A 10,917-nucleotide genomic window follows, 5' to 3' on the forward strand; every position below is an offset into this window, starting at 1 on the left:
AAAAAAAAATTTTTTTTTAATTAAATCATAGCAGTATATATTGATAATTAATTAATATATATTACGAAGGTTTTCATGATGAGTTAAGGTCTGCACAGTGAGCATAGCGTGGGGTACAGTGTACTGTTTCTGTATACAATTTGAAATATGTTCATCCAACTGGTTAACATAGCCTTCATGTCTTTTTCTTAGTTATTGTGTTAAGACATTTATATTCTACATGTACCCTTATAGGATGAACCATAGGTGTGATCCCACCAATCTCCCTCCCTCCACCACCCTCCCGCCTTTCCTTTTCTGAATGGTGCTGTTTCTCTTCTGCTTTGGGCTTTCTGCATGTGTCTCACTTATCCCCCATTCTCTTCCCAGTCTCCCCTTTACCCCAATAATCAGGTCCAGATTTCTCTGTACTCAGAAGAGCTCTTTGGCTGGAGTAGGCAGGGATATACCCCATATCTTCCCCCATTCTTCAAGGTGTGTGAGAGGAGTAGCCCACTTTGTTGGGAGTAAGTAGAGGGGAGAGAGCCTGTTAGGAACTGAAAAGGGGTCCAAGATCACCTTCTTGAGCTGAGTGGAATTCAGTATGCTCTGAGAGGTACAATTGGAGTCTCCAGCTGCCCCTATTAGTTCTAGTGAGCCCAGGCTGTCCCATCATTGCCTAACCCATGGGTGACACATCTCCAGATGAAGGCAGGTGAAAGAACTTATAAGAGGATTGCACATTGGGGCATTCATGGCCCCAGGCTAGGGGTGAAAACATGGAGAGATACCCATTGAAGGGACACTGAGGTACTTTGGGCAGAAACTGAACAAGGAAAATGTTGGTTGGTTGGGGCTCCCCCAACTGCCTCACACATTCCAATCTTGGTTCACCTTCCCAGGTGTGCAGAGAGCAGAGCCTGCTTCCTGGGCCCTAGGCCCCTCCCACAATGCCTGTCGCTGGTCTCCTCCTCTGGGCTTCCCTACTGACTGGGGCCTGGCCAGCCACCCCTACCCAGGACCTCCTCATGGCCATGCCTCGCGTCCGGCTCTCATTCAAAGGTAAGAGGTTTCCCCTTTCTTTTTTGAGATAGAGTCACTTTATCATCATTGGTAGAGTGTTGTGGCATCACAGCTCACAGCAACCTCCAACTCCTGGGCTTAGGTGATTCTCTTGCCTCAGCCTCTTGAGTAGCTGGGACTACAGGCACCCACCAGAACACCCAGCTATTTTTTTTGTTGTTGCAGTTTGGCCTGGGCTGGGTTCGAACCTGCCACGCTCGGAATATGGGGCCGGCACCCTACCCACTGAGCCACAGGTGCTGCCAGAGGCTTCCCCTTTCTTCTCTAGAAGTCATCCTTTTGTCACAGCACTTGCTCCACTGCACAAGAGAGGAGAGAGAGGTCTGGGTAAAAAGAGGACAAATTGTATAGTCAAATGTAATGCCCTGGGCGTGTAGGGGGGAAGTAGGGGACTGAGGAGGTGAGGACTTGCTGGACCACGTAGACATTTTGCCAAGGGATCCTAGTCTGGACATTTTCCAGCATCAGGTTATAGGTTCCTGAGCTGGGTAGCCGAGGGTCTGGAGGGCTTCTCTCTCTATGCAATAAGTGGGGAGATGGGAGTATTACTCTTTCCAGATTTCAGTTTACTGAGGCACTTCCTTGCCACTGCTATTGTCTGGGCCTGCCCTGAGCAGTCCCCTGGGGTGGAGGGTCAGACAATTGAGCAGACACTGAGGCCTCAGGAAGCTGGAGGAATAGGACCTACTCTGCTGGGGTGTGGGTGCTTGAGGAGCCTTTCCATGAGTCTCTAGGTAGGAGGGGTTCCCAGGAATCTTAGAGGGTGCTGTCAGTTGCAACTGGCAGGGAGACTACCTGTGGGTTCATGCAGAGCATATGTATGCTATTGTGAGGACCTGTGCTATTCTGAGATCCCAGTGAGCACTTTGCCTGCAAGGTCACTGGAAGGTTTTCATGATGAGTTAAGGTCTGCACAGTGAGCAGCTGGTCCCCAGCCCCATCGCCTTTGCAGCTAACCCACTGGGCAAGTGAACACACATGTCCACATAGCTAGGAGTACTGATGGCTCTCTGGCCACTTCCTCAAGGGTGTGTGTGGTTGGGAGAGTCTACCCTGGGCCTACAGTAAGGGGTAGTGGCCATGCTAGGGCCTGGGGACCTGAAGTCATTGTGAGTTCTCAGCCTTGGCCCTCCTCTGGCCAGAGGTAACTTCATCCAGCCCCTGCCTTGGGTGGGGCTAACTCACCCCTAGCTAGATTTCCAGGCAGCCATATTGGGGTGGAAGCCTGGGCTGACCTTTTCTTCCTCAGGCTTGGCTAAGGCCCAGCCCCCACCTTACCATATCCCCCTGTAAGGCCCCTCCCCGACCTCATCCCACCCCTACAACTTAATGGGAGGAGTGGAAGGTAAGCTGCTTATCATCAGCTCTTCCCAGTCACTGACTTCTGGAATTTTTGAGGATGTGCCTGGAAGGAGGCCTAGCAGAGCCTGAGAAATGGGCAAAGAAGAGTTAATCGGTTTAAGTTAGAAAACTACCACCCTTTCCCAGGCTTCGGAAGGTGAGATATTTATTCTACTGATACCTTCACCCTTCCCTGGTGAAATTCCTCACAGCAGATTAATAAATCTTAAAAGGGCTAGACCTCTCCCCACCCCCCTTCCTGGCCTAGGGTCCTGGACAAGGGGGTGAAGTATCTCCTCTCCCCACTGAGGAAGGAAGGGTGGCTTGGTCTCTACCATCCTGGGACCTTATGTCTACTCTGGGTATTGATTTTGTCATAATGCATGCAAGGAAGCAAGAGGGATGACACATAGGGAGGTCCTCTGTATGCTCCTTTAAACCTCATCAGACTTTCAGGGCAAAGGGGCAAAGCCTTCTGTTCCTGTTTTCCAGAGAGGGAAACTGAGGTTCAGACAAGGGGAGGGCCAAGGTCAGCCAAGAGGCAGAGATGAGGCCAGAAATAGAACCCTGGTGTCCTGGCCTTGCTGGCGCCCACATTGTGCCGGGTCGATTCCCTCTCAATTAGCTCTGAAGCCCACACCCGCAGTGACTAAAAGCTAAACTTGTGGCAGCCTGGCAGAGAGCCTGTGGAGCTGCCTGCTGTGGTGGTCTGGGGCAGCTGTAGCATACCTGGGGCCACTGTATCCTAGGGCCTCTGTGCCTTTACACAGACAGGTTCCCCTGCCCTGAATAACCTTCCCTGTTCCAGCCTGGCCTTGTATCCTAATTTTATGCTTAGATGATACTTTAGCATAAAAGATACTTGAGCATGTACTATGCGCTATGCCCTGTGCTGAGTACTAGGGACTATGCAATGAACAAGATGGGATGTTCATAATCAAACTGGCAAAAGTAATGGACACATGGGTGGTCAGTGCACCTGGGAGCCCAGTATTTGCTATGCACTAGGTCCTGTGCATTCCCCATGCTGGATGATCTCAGCCTGGTCATGTACACATCAGGTACCCTCAGTGAAGAGTAGCCCTCACCAAGAGTTTGTGGAGAGAGAATGGAGACCAATACCTAGAGAAATGGGGGTCCTATAGCTATGCCAGAGACTGGAAAGAGGGTTGTCCTTCCTACTAGGGTATATATGAGGGCAGAGGGGGGTCTCTCAGAAGCACTGTGGGTCACTCTGGTTTCATGTTGCAGTTTCTTCACCTGGGCCTTGGATGGACACCATATTTGGTACCCCAGGCTAGGGATCTCCTGCCCTGCCCTGGGTCCTGCTGCAGCTGGGAGTTGCCAGTTCCAGCTTGGATAGGGTTAGACCCTCCAAGCTGGAAGTGCTGGCATGAGGGGCCACACTGCCCAGGGCAGATAAAGGAAAAAAGGCAGGAACTGGACCAGAATTGGGTCGCTGCCTACCCATCCACCCAGGCACCCCAGCCAGCTCTTGAGCCAGGAGGGTATGAAGGTGAAGGGGCCAAGGGTTCAGTCAAATTTGGAGGGCTTCTGTGGCTCAGCTTCTGACTCCTATCAGCGGCACAGCCAAGATCATGCAGAAATGAGGGGTCACATGGGGAAGATTTCCAAGAGCAGATGAGATATTCTTTGATTCCTGGCTCTTGAGAGCTCAAAGATCCCTGGGCTGGAAAGCCTAGACAGTGGGACCCTCTTTTCTCCACCATCCATGCCTGGGCCTGGAGTTCCCTTTACCTCAGAGTCCCTGGCCAAGTCTCAGATAAAAAGCTTTTCCTCTCCCCACCCTGAGATTACCCAGGCTGTGGGGCACCACCTCTCTCTCGGGCAGTAGCAGGGGAGTTGCCAGGGCCCTGCCAGGTCCTTTGTTCAGCCTGGGGTGTGTTTACTTTTTCCCAGGAAGCTACCCTCCAACACACTGCTGCTGCCTGGGCTGGCTTTGTCTAGGTCTTGGCCAAGAGATGTTTGGTGGGAGAGAGGGGTCTTGTGATGACATAAGGTGGCTGTGCTACTGGGGAAACTGAGACAGAAATAGGGAAAAGAAATTCTTCTTGCCAGGGGAGGTCAGGAAAGATGAAATAACAGAAATAAGAATAGGTAATTATGGTGATAACAAAGCAGTGGTCCCTCCAAAGACTAAGTTTCCTGTGAGGAAGGAGGCTAGTGGCTTTCCAAGTCACTTAGGAACAGGACTGACATTGACCCTGGCTCTGCCTAATACCTGATCCTGTCCTAGGACTGAATGTGGAGGGCAGGGGTGGTAGTGGTGCTATAGACACAGCCCCCTCCCATGAGCTAGGGATAGACTTCCAGGATGCTGCCACACTGTCTTCAGCTTCTCTAGCCTTGTTTCCCAAAGAAAGGGTCAGGGTTCCACTGAGGAGATTCTTCATGCCCTCTGCCTGCTAAAGTTAAGACTTTGGGTTTGTTTACTTCCAGGCTATCAATTCAAGCGCTCCCCTGAGCAAGATTTTCTAGGAGGCCCTCTCATGTCAGAGATGGGAAAGCCAGGGCCCAAGAGAGGAAAGGGCTCTGATGTCCAGAGCAGCCCTGATGTTTGGGCCCTCTCTAACCCCAGGAATAACTGGCTTACTCAGTGAGGAAGGATGATCTGCAGGTGAAGTATGAACAGATGGATACTAGTAACTGTACACCCACCTCTGTTGGCCTGCTTCTGGGGCTAATGGTTCAGAACAATGCCACCACTCATGTTATTTGCATGTAGCACTAGAGGACCAAAGTTACTGGGTCTCCTTGTTTACAAATGAAGAGCTTATAGGCCCTTTACTTTGCCCTTGGGTAGTGGTGAACATTGGTGGGGGTGGAAGTGCCTTCAGGCCCCCAGGCATGACTATGGGCTGGAAAGCTAGAGGATCTGCTCTTGCCCCCTAGGGCAGTGGTTCTCAACCTTCCTAATGCCATAAACCTTTAATACAGTCTAAAGGGGTCATGACCCACAGGTTGAGAACCACTGCCCTAGGGGCTCCCTGGCCAATCAAAGCAAGGCGTGGGCTTTGAGATTGCAGAAGAGTTGGAGAGGAGTTGGAGGGAGATGGGTGGAGATTCAGGAGATTTGAGGCAAGGGGTGTTACCAGGGAGCTGGGGAGAGGTCATATGACTTTGACAGCCATAGTGGGATTTGGAGCTAGCAAGTCAGGGAAGGATAGATGTTCTAGGATGAGCCAGGATCATGAAGAAGGAAAACCCAAAGTATGAAATGAGTCCAGATCCCTACATTAGGGATCTCAGTTTTCCTGGAAATGGGAGCTGCCTTACTCCTGAGAAGGGACTTGGAAGTGGCTAATTAGGGAGTTGGGAGGTCCTAAGGGCTGTCTGTCCCTTAGCTGGCCAGGAATTAGCTTTTGGAGAGAGTAGAGATAGAGTCCTTGTGCTTACCTGAGAACCTGCCTAAGACCCAGCCTAAGTCAGCAAGACCATGGTCTGGGCCTTCTGCTGTGGCCCTTCCAGGTCCAGCTAAGATTTGGATGGGACTGCCACTGGTTGGGCCTCTGCAGCACAGGCCTTGTCTCTGGTTCCCTGGCATAATGCCTGCCCCTCCTCCTTTGGATCCAGCTTCCCTTGGCACTAAGCAAGGAACTGGTGCATGCTCAAGGAGTAAATCATGTTCCTTGGCAGCTCCTGCTGCTTCGTAATCATAAAGAATTTAAAGAGAAACCACCAAGATAAAAATCTCACCCCAGCCCATAAAGGCATCTTTCACCCTGTATGCCTTGGGAGTCAGTGAGCTTCAGAGTGGGTTGTTGGTTGTCTGTACCTGTATGTATGCCCCTCTGATGCCTTGACCTCTCCAGAAGAGGTATTATATCAGAAGGTGGCTTCAGGGCTGTGGTACCTGGCTCCTGACTCCTGAGAGACCTCCTTCTCCTCACCCAGGGGAGAGAACAGAGCACTTAAATTTGGTATAATGCACAAGTGGTGGTGGTAGTTTAGCTGGCTGGCCCTGAAGGCAGACAAACCACAATGCTACCTTTGTTGGCTGTGTGACTTTAGACAAGTGGTTTAGCCTCTCTGAGCCCTGGTTACCCCTTGTGTAAAGGGGGAATGGCAGTGGTCCCATGGAAGCAGCATCTTGAGAGCCAAGACTGCCTTGTTTGCATCCTGGCTGCAGGTAGAACTTGGGTGGTGAATTTTTCTTTGTGTTCCCACTCCCTTGTCTGGAAAATAGGGATAAGAGTAGTACTAGCGACCTGTAATCCTTTTATGCTTTTTTTTTTTTTTTTTTTTTGAGACAGAGCCTCAAGCTATTGCCCTGGGTAGAGTGCTGTGGCTTCACAGCTCACAGCAACCTCCAACTCTCGGGTTTAAGCAATTCTCTTGCCTCAGCCTTCCAAGTAGCTGGGACTACAGGTGCCCGCCACAATGCCTGGCTATTTTTTGGTTGTAGTTGTCATGTTGTTTGGCAGGCCCAGGCTGGATTCGAACCTGCCAGCTCTGGTGTATGTGGCTGGCACCTTAGCCACTTGAGCTACAGGCACTGAGCTGCGACCTGTAATCCTAACACTCTGGGAGGCCGAGGTGGATGGATTACTTGAGCTTTTGAATTCAAGACCTGTCTGAGCAAAAGCAAGACCCCGTCTCTACTAAAAATGGAAAAACTGAGGTAAGAGGATCGCTTGAGCCCAAGCTGGAGGTTGCTGTGAGCTATGATGCCATGGCACTCTACCCAGGGTGATAGCTTGAGACTCAGTCTTAAAAAAAAAGAAGAAAAGTACTGGCGGTGGCGCCTGTAGCTCAGTGGTTACGGTGCTGGCCACATACACCAAGGCTGGCAGGTTTAAACCTGGCCTAGGCCCTCTAAACAACAATTACAATTGTAACAACAACAACAAAAAATAGCTGGGTATTGTGGTGGACACCTGTAGTCCCAGCTACTTGGGAAGCTGAGGCAAGAAAATTGCTTAAGCCCAAGAGTTTGAGGTTGCTGTGAGCTATGATGTCATGGCACTCTACCCAGGGTGACAGTTTGAGACTCGGTCTCAAAAATAAAAAGAAAGAATAGTACTGGCTTCACTGGTTGGGAAAATTAACTGTGTGAATATTGTTACTGCCCTGGTGAAGGAAGTCTCATAACCAGGAGCTGTGCTGATGGTGACAGAAAAGTGAAGGCTAAGCCAGGGGGATGCCTCAAGGAGTCCCATACTGCTTCACCCTTTCCTCCAGAATTCTAACTTTTGGGAAGGGAGATGGCATTTATAAAGGACTGCAGGAGAGGCGTGAATCCTGTAGGGTGGGTAGACTGGGGTCAGGAGGAGAAAAATTCCTACTACAGGCATCTATGCAGGCTTCATAAAGAAGGCCACATCTGAAACAGGGGAGGAGGGTTGTGGCAGAGGCAGAGAAGCTCTGGTGAAGAGGGCAAGATGCTAGATGGAGTCTTAACTTTTAAGGTGAGTATATAGAGTTTGGACTTTCTTTTCATAGTTTTTAAGCTCTTTTTTTTTTTTCATGGCAGAAGTACTGTATTATGGGAAAATCCCAATGATGGGGGTGCATTTAGTGGTGAGTAGATACCTTGGAGGTAGCTCCCTGGAGATAAACCCCCAAGCCTGGTTGGGGCACATGGTCCACTACAATGACCCCTTCTTTGAATACTGCTTTTGGCTCCTTAGCCTATGCTAGGGGTGACCAGACTTTGGCGGCTCACCTAGACATCTCACTTAGGGCTAGGGAGAGCATGTTTGGCTGGCTTGCCCTGGGGTTGTCCTGGGAATCTGAGCTCTGTCTCAAGGGAGCCCTTTGAGCTTTGGAGGAGCAGAGAGGATTCTTGCTGCATTTTTCTTAGAAATAGCAAGAGGGCCTTTGCCAGAGGCCTGGATGCCAGAAGGCTATGGTCTGAATCCAAAGCCTAGTTCACTTGGGTGCTAGAGCTTGGCAGGCCTTGTGCCCCCCAACCCAGGCTGCTGAGCAGCTCCAGAGAGAGGCCAGAAACCTCCTGGGCTCCAGACTTTGACCATTGGTCCTGACCCACTAAAGAGTAGGATCTGGGCAGTGGCCGCTGGCCTAGGATCCAGGGGATCAGCCTGTGGGGGAGGGGTTGGGGCTCCTTAGATGACTTGTGGCATTCTCATTAGGACCCCCAGCAAGCACTGGCGATCTGGTGCATCACTCTGCAGGGCAGGGACAGACCCAAAACAACAGGCCCCTCCAGGGATCAGGAAGCCTTTGCAGCTGGGAGACCTCAGCTCCAGATCCCCCTCCCCCCCCTTCCTTCCTTCATCCTCCTACCCTGCTTACCTCCCCCCACTCCTATCACCACCCTTACTTGGCTTCCTACCCGGACATGCTCTTTCCTCTGAGGTCTCTGCACCCAGCCAAGGGCCTTGTTTCTTCCTATTTGTGGCTCAGTGCAGTACCCTCATTTCCCTCCATGGCAGAGTTTGTGTTTCTGCTGGCCAGCCAATATGGTTGCATTTTTTTTTTTTTTTTTGAGACAGAGCCTCAAGCTGTCGCCCTGGGTAGAGTGCCATGGTATCACAGCTCACAGCAACCTCCAACTCCTGGGCTCAAGCAAGCCTCCTGCCTCCGCCTCCCAAGTAGCTGGGACTATAGGTGCCCACCACAATGCCCGGCTATTTTTTGGTTGCAGCCATCATTGTTGTTTTGGTGGCCCCGGCTGGATTCGAACCTGCCAGCTCAGGTGTATGTGGCTGGCGCTTTAGCCACTTGAGCCACAGGCGCCGAGCCAATATGGTTGCATTCTACTTCACAGGCCATTCACTACAGTTGGCACAGCAGTGGCTAGGATTTGGGGGCCCTTTGGGTTCCTGCCCTGAGGCTGAGTGGGTAACACTTCATGGGCCTCTGCCTGAGGCTACTTGGACCGTCATGTTGATCTTATATCTTCTCATCTCAGCATCAGGCCTTTGTGGAATACTTGTTCCTTCTCTTGTCCGGGGCAGCTCAGCCCTGCCTGGGTTCCTGAGCATGTATCTGTCTGCTCTCTGTCTCAGTTTCCCCATCAGAATATTGCAGGGGGAGGCTAACAAAGATGTCTGGAACATCTTTGGAATCTCTAGGTGATGTGAAGGGGCTACAGGGTCCACAGAAGTCCAAGGAGGATAGCAGAGTTGAGGGCTGGACCCAGAGAAGGGGGAGGGTCTTGACACTCACCAGCCTGTCAGTCCCATCCTGGCCTGTCCTGTCTGTCTGGGTGATTTATCAGAGTAAATGAGCCATGGAGAGTTTGTTGTCTTTTGCAGTCACAGGAGGAGGAGGAGGTGGTGGAGGAAGGAGTGAGGGGTTTCCGGGCCAGGTCTGGAATGTGGGAGGAGGGGTGGGCCTCTGAAACTGAAGGCATTCACTGAGCCACCATTTAACTCTCCCTACCTGAGAAATGGATCAGTGTAACCCCCCTCAGGACTAACTCTTACTCACATCACACTTCTGGGGACACATTCCTATATGATCTGTTTGCCTGGTCCCAGTCACGTCCTCCTACTCCTTGCTCAGAGCCAAGTCTCTTGACCACACTGTGTCCTTCCAAAGCTGAGTTGGAGCTCTAACCTCTGCTTGGCTGCTGAATACCCAAATGTGTTCTCACAGGCAGCTGTGCATGCTGGTAGGGTCCGTGTAGGACCTGTTGGCCCCCTTAGACCTGGAATAATCAGGCACCATGGAGGTAGGCAGGGGTTAGTCAGTGGAGACACCAAGGCTGGAGAGCTCTCATCTGCTGGGACAGAAGGTCAAAAGTCCCTGTATGTCCTTGGGGAGAACACGTTGGAGGTGTGGACCCTCTGGTTCCTGGCTGGCATGTGTGCCAGGGAGGGACCCTACTGCTCCTTTTCTTCTGGCTTTTCCTGGTGAGAATAAGCTGTGCCCTCAGCCTGTCCTCTCCTGGGCGGAGCAGGTGGGTGCTGGGGTGGAACGGGCATGAGAACAGCATGCCTAGGCCTATAGGTCTCAGCCCCCAGCACCTAAAATAGGAAGGGATGTGTATAGTGGAGCTGTAGCCCAGCCTGGTGGCTCTTATCCCGCCTGTGGTTGGTGAACAGCTGGGGTGTTTACAGCAGCCCTTAAGAAGGGGCCCTCATTCCAGAGGATTTCCTATCTTGAGGGTCCCTTTAGAGGCTCTTCTGACCTCACCAACTCCCTGCACCCCTGGGATGGATGTGTCAGGGATACAGGAACTACAGCCATCTCCACCTTCACAGGCCAGTGGTGTCTGCCTCTCTACCCTCTTCCCTGGGCTGGGGTCCCTCTCACCTGGCAGAGCTGACATTTCCTAGGAAGTAGCAGCTCTAGGTGATGAAATATGGTAACTGGTACTGAACTGTCCTCAGTTCAGACATTTAAATTAAATTCAATCAGAGCCAATTATTGAATAAAAACACCAGGAGTCGTTTACATGTTAATTAAGATGAATGGACTAGGAGGCCATAATTAGTTGCTAATTGGGTGAGAATGGCTGTGAACTGGCTTACCTACTGTGTTTCCGAAAATAAGATACTGTCTTTTTTTTTTTTTTTTTTTTTT

The 10,917-nt window shown here is 51.1% G+C and overlaps 1 protein-coding gene across 1 annotated transcript in view; it reads left to right on the top strand.

The window, feature by feature from the left end:
- Positions 1-10,917, top strand: part of SEMA3F (semaphorin 3F) — a 40,739-nt gene that overhangs the window by 4,683 nt on the left and 25,139 nt on the right. The window contains exon 2 of the mRNA XM_003800607.3: positions 882-1,041. Coding sequence (XP_003800655.1) covers positions 930-1,041 — 112 coding nt within the window. The 5' untranslated portion in view covers positions 882-929. The remainder of the gene's footprint in view (positions 1-881; positions 1,042-10,917) is intronic.

Source organism: Otolemur garnettii, unplaced genomic scaffold (genome assembly GCF_000181295.1).
Source record: "Otolemur garnettii isolate 467f Iridium unplaced genomic scaffold, OtoGar3 scaffold00179, whole genome shotgun sequence".
In the NCBI taxonomy this organism is placed as follows: Eukaryota; Metazoa; Chordata; class Mammalia; order Primates; family Galagidae; genus Otolemur; species Otolemur garnettii.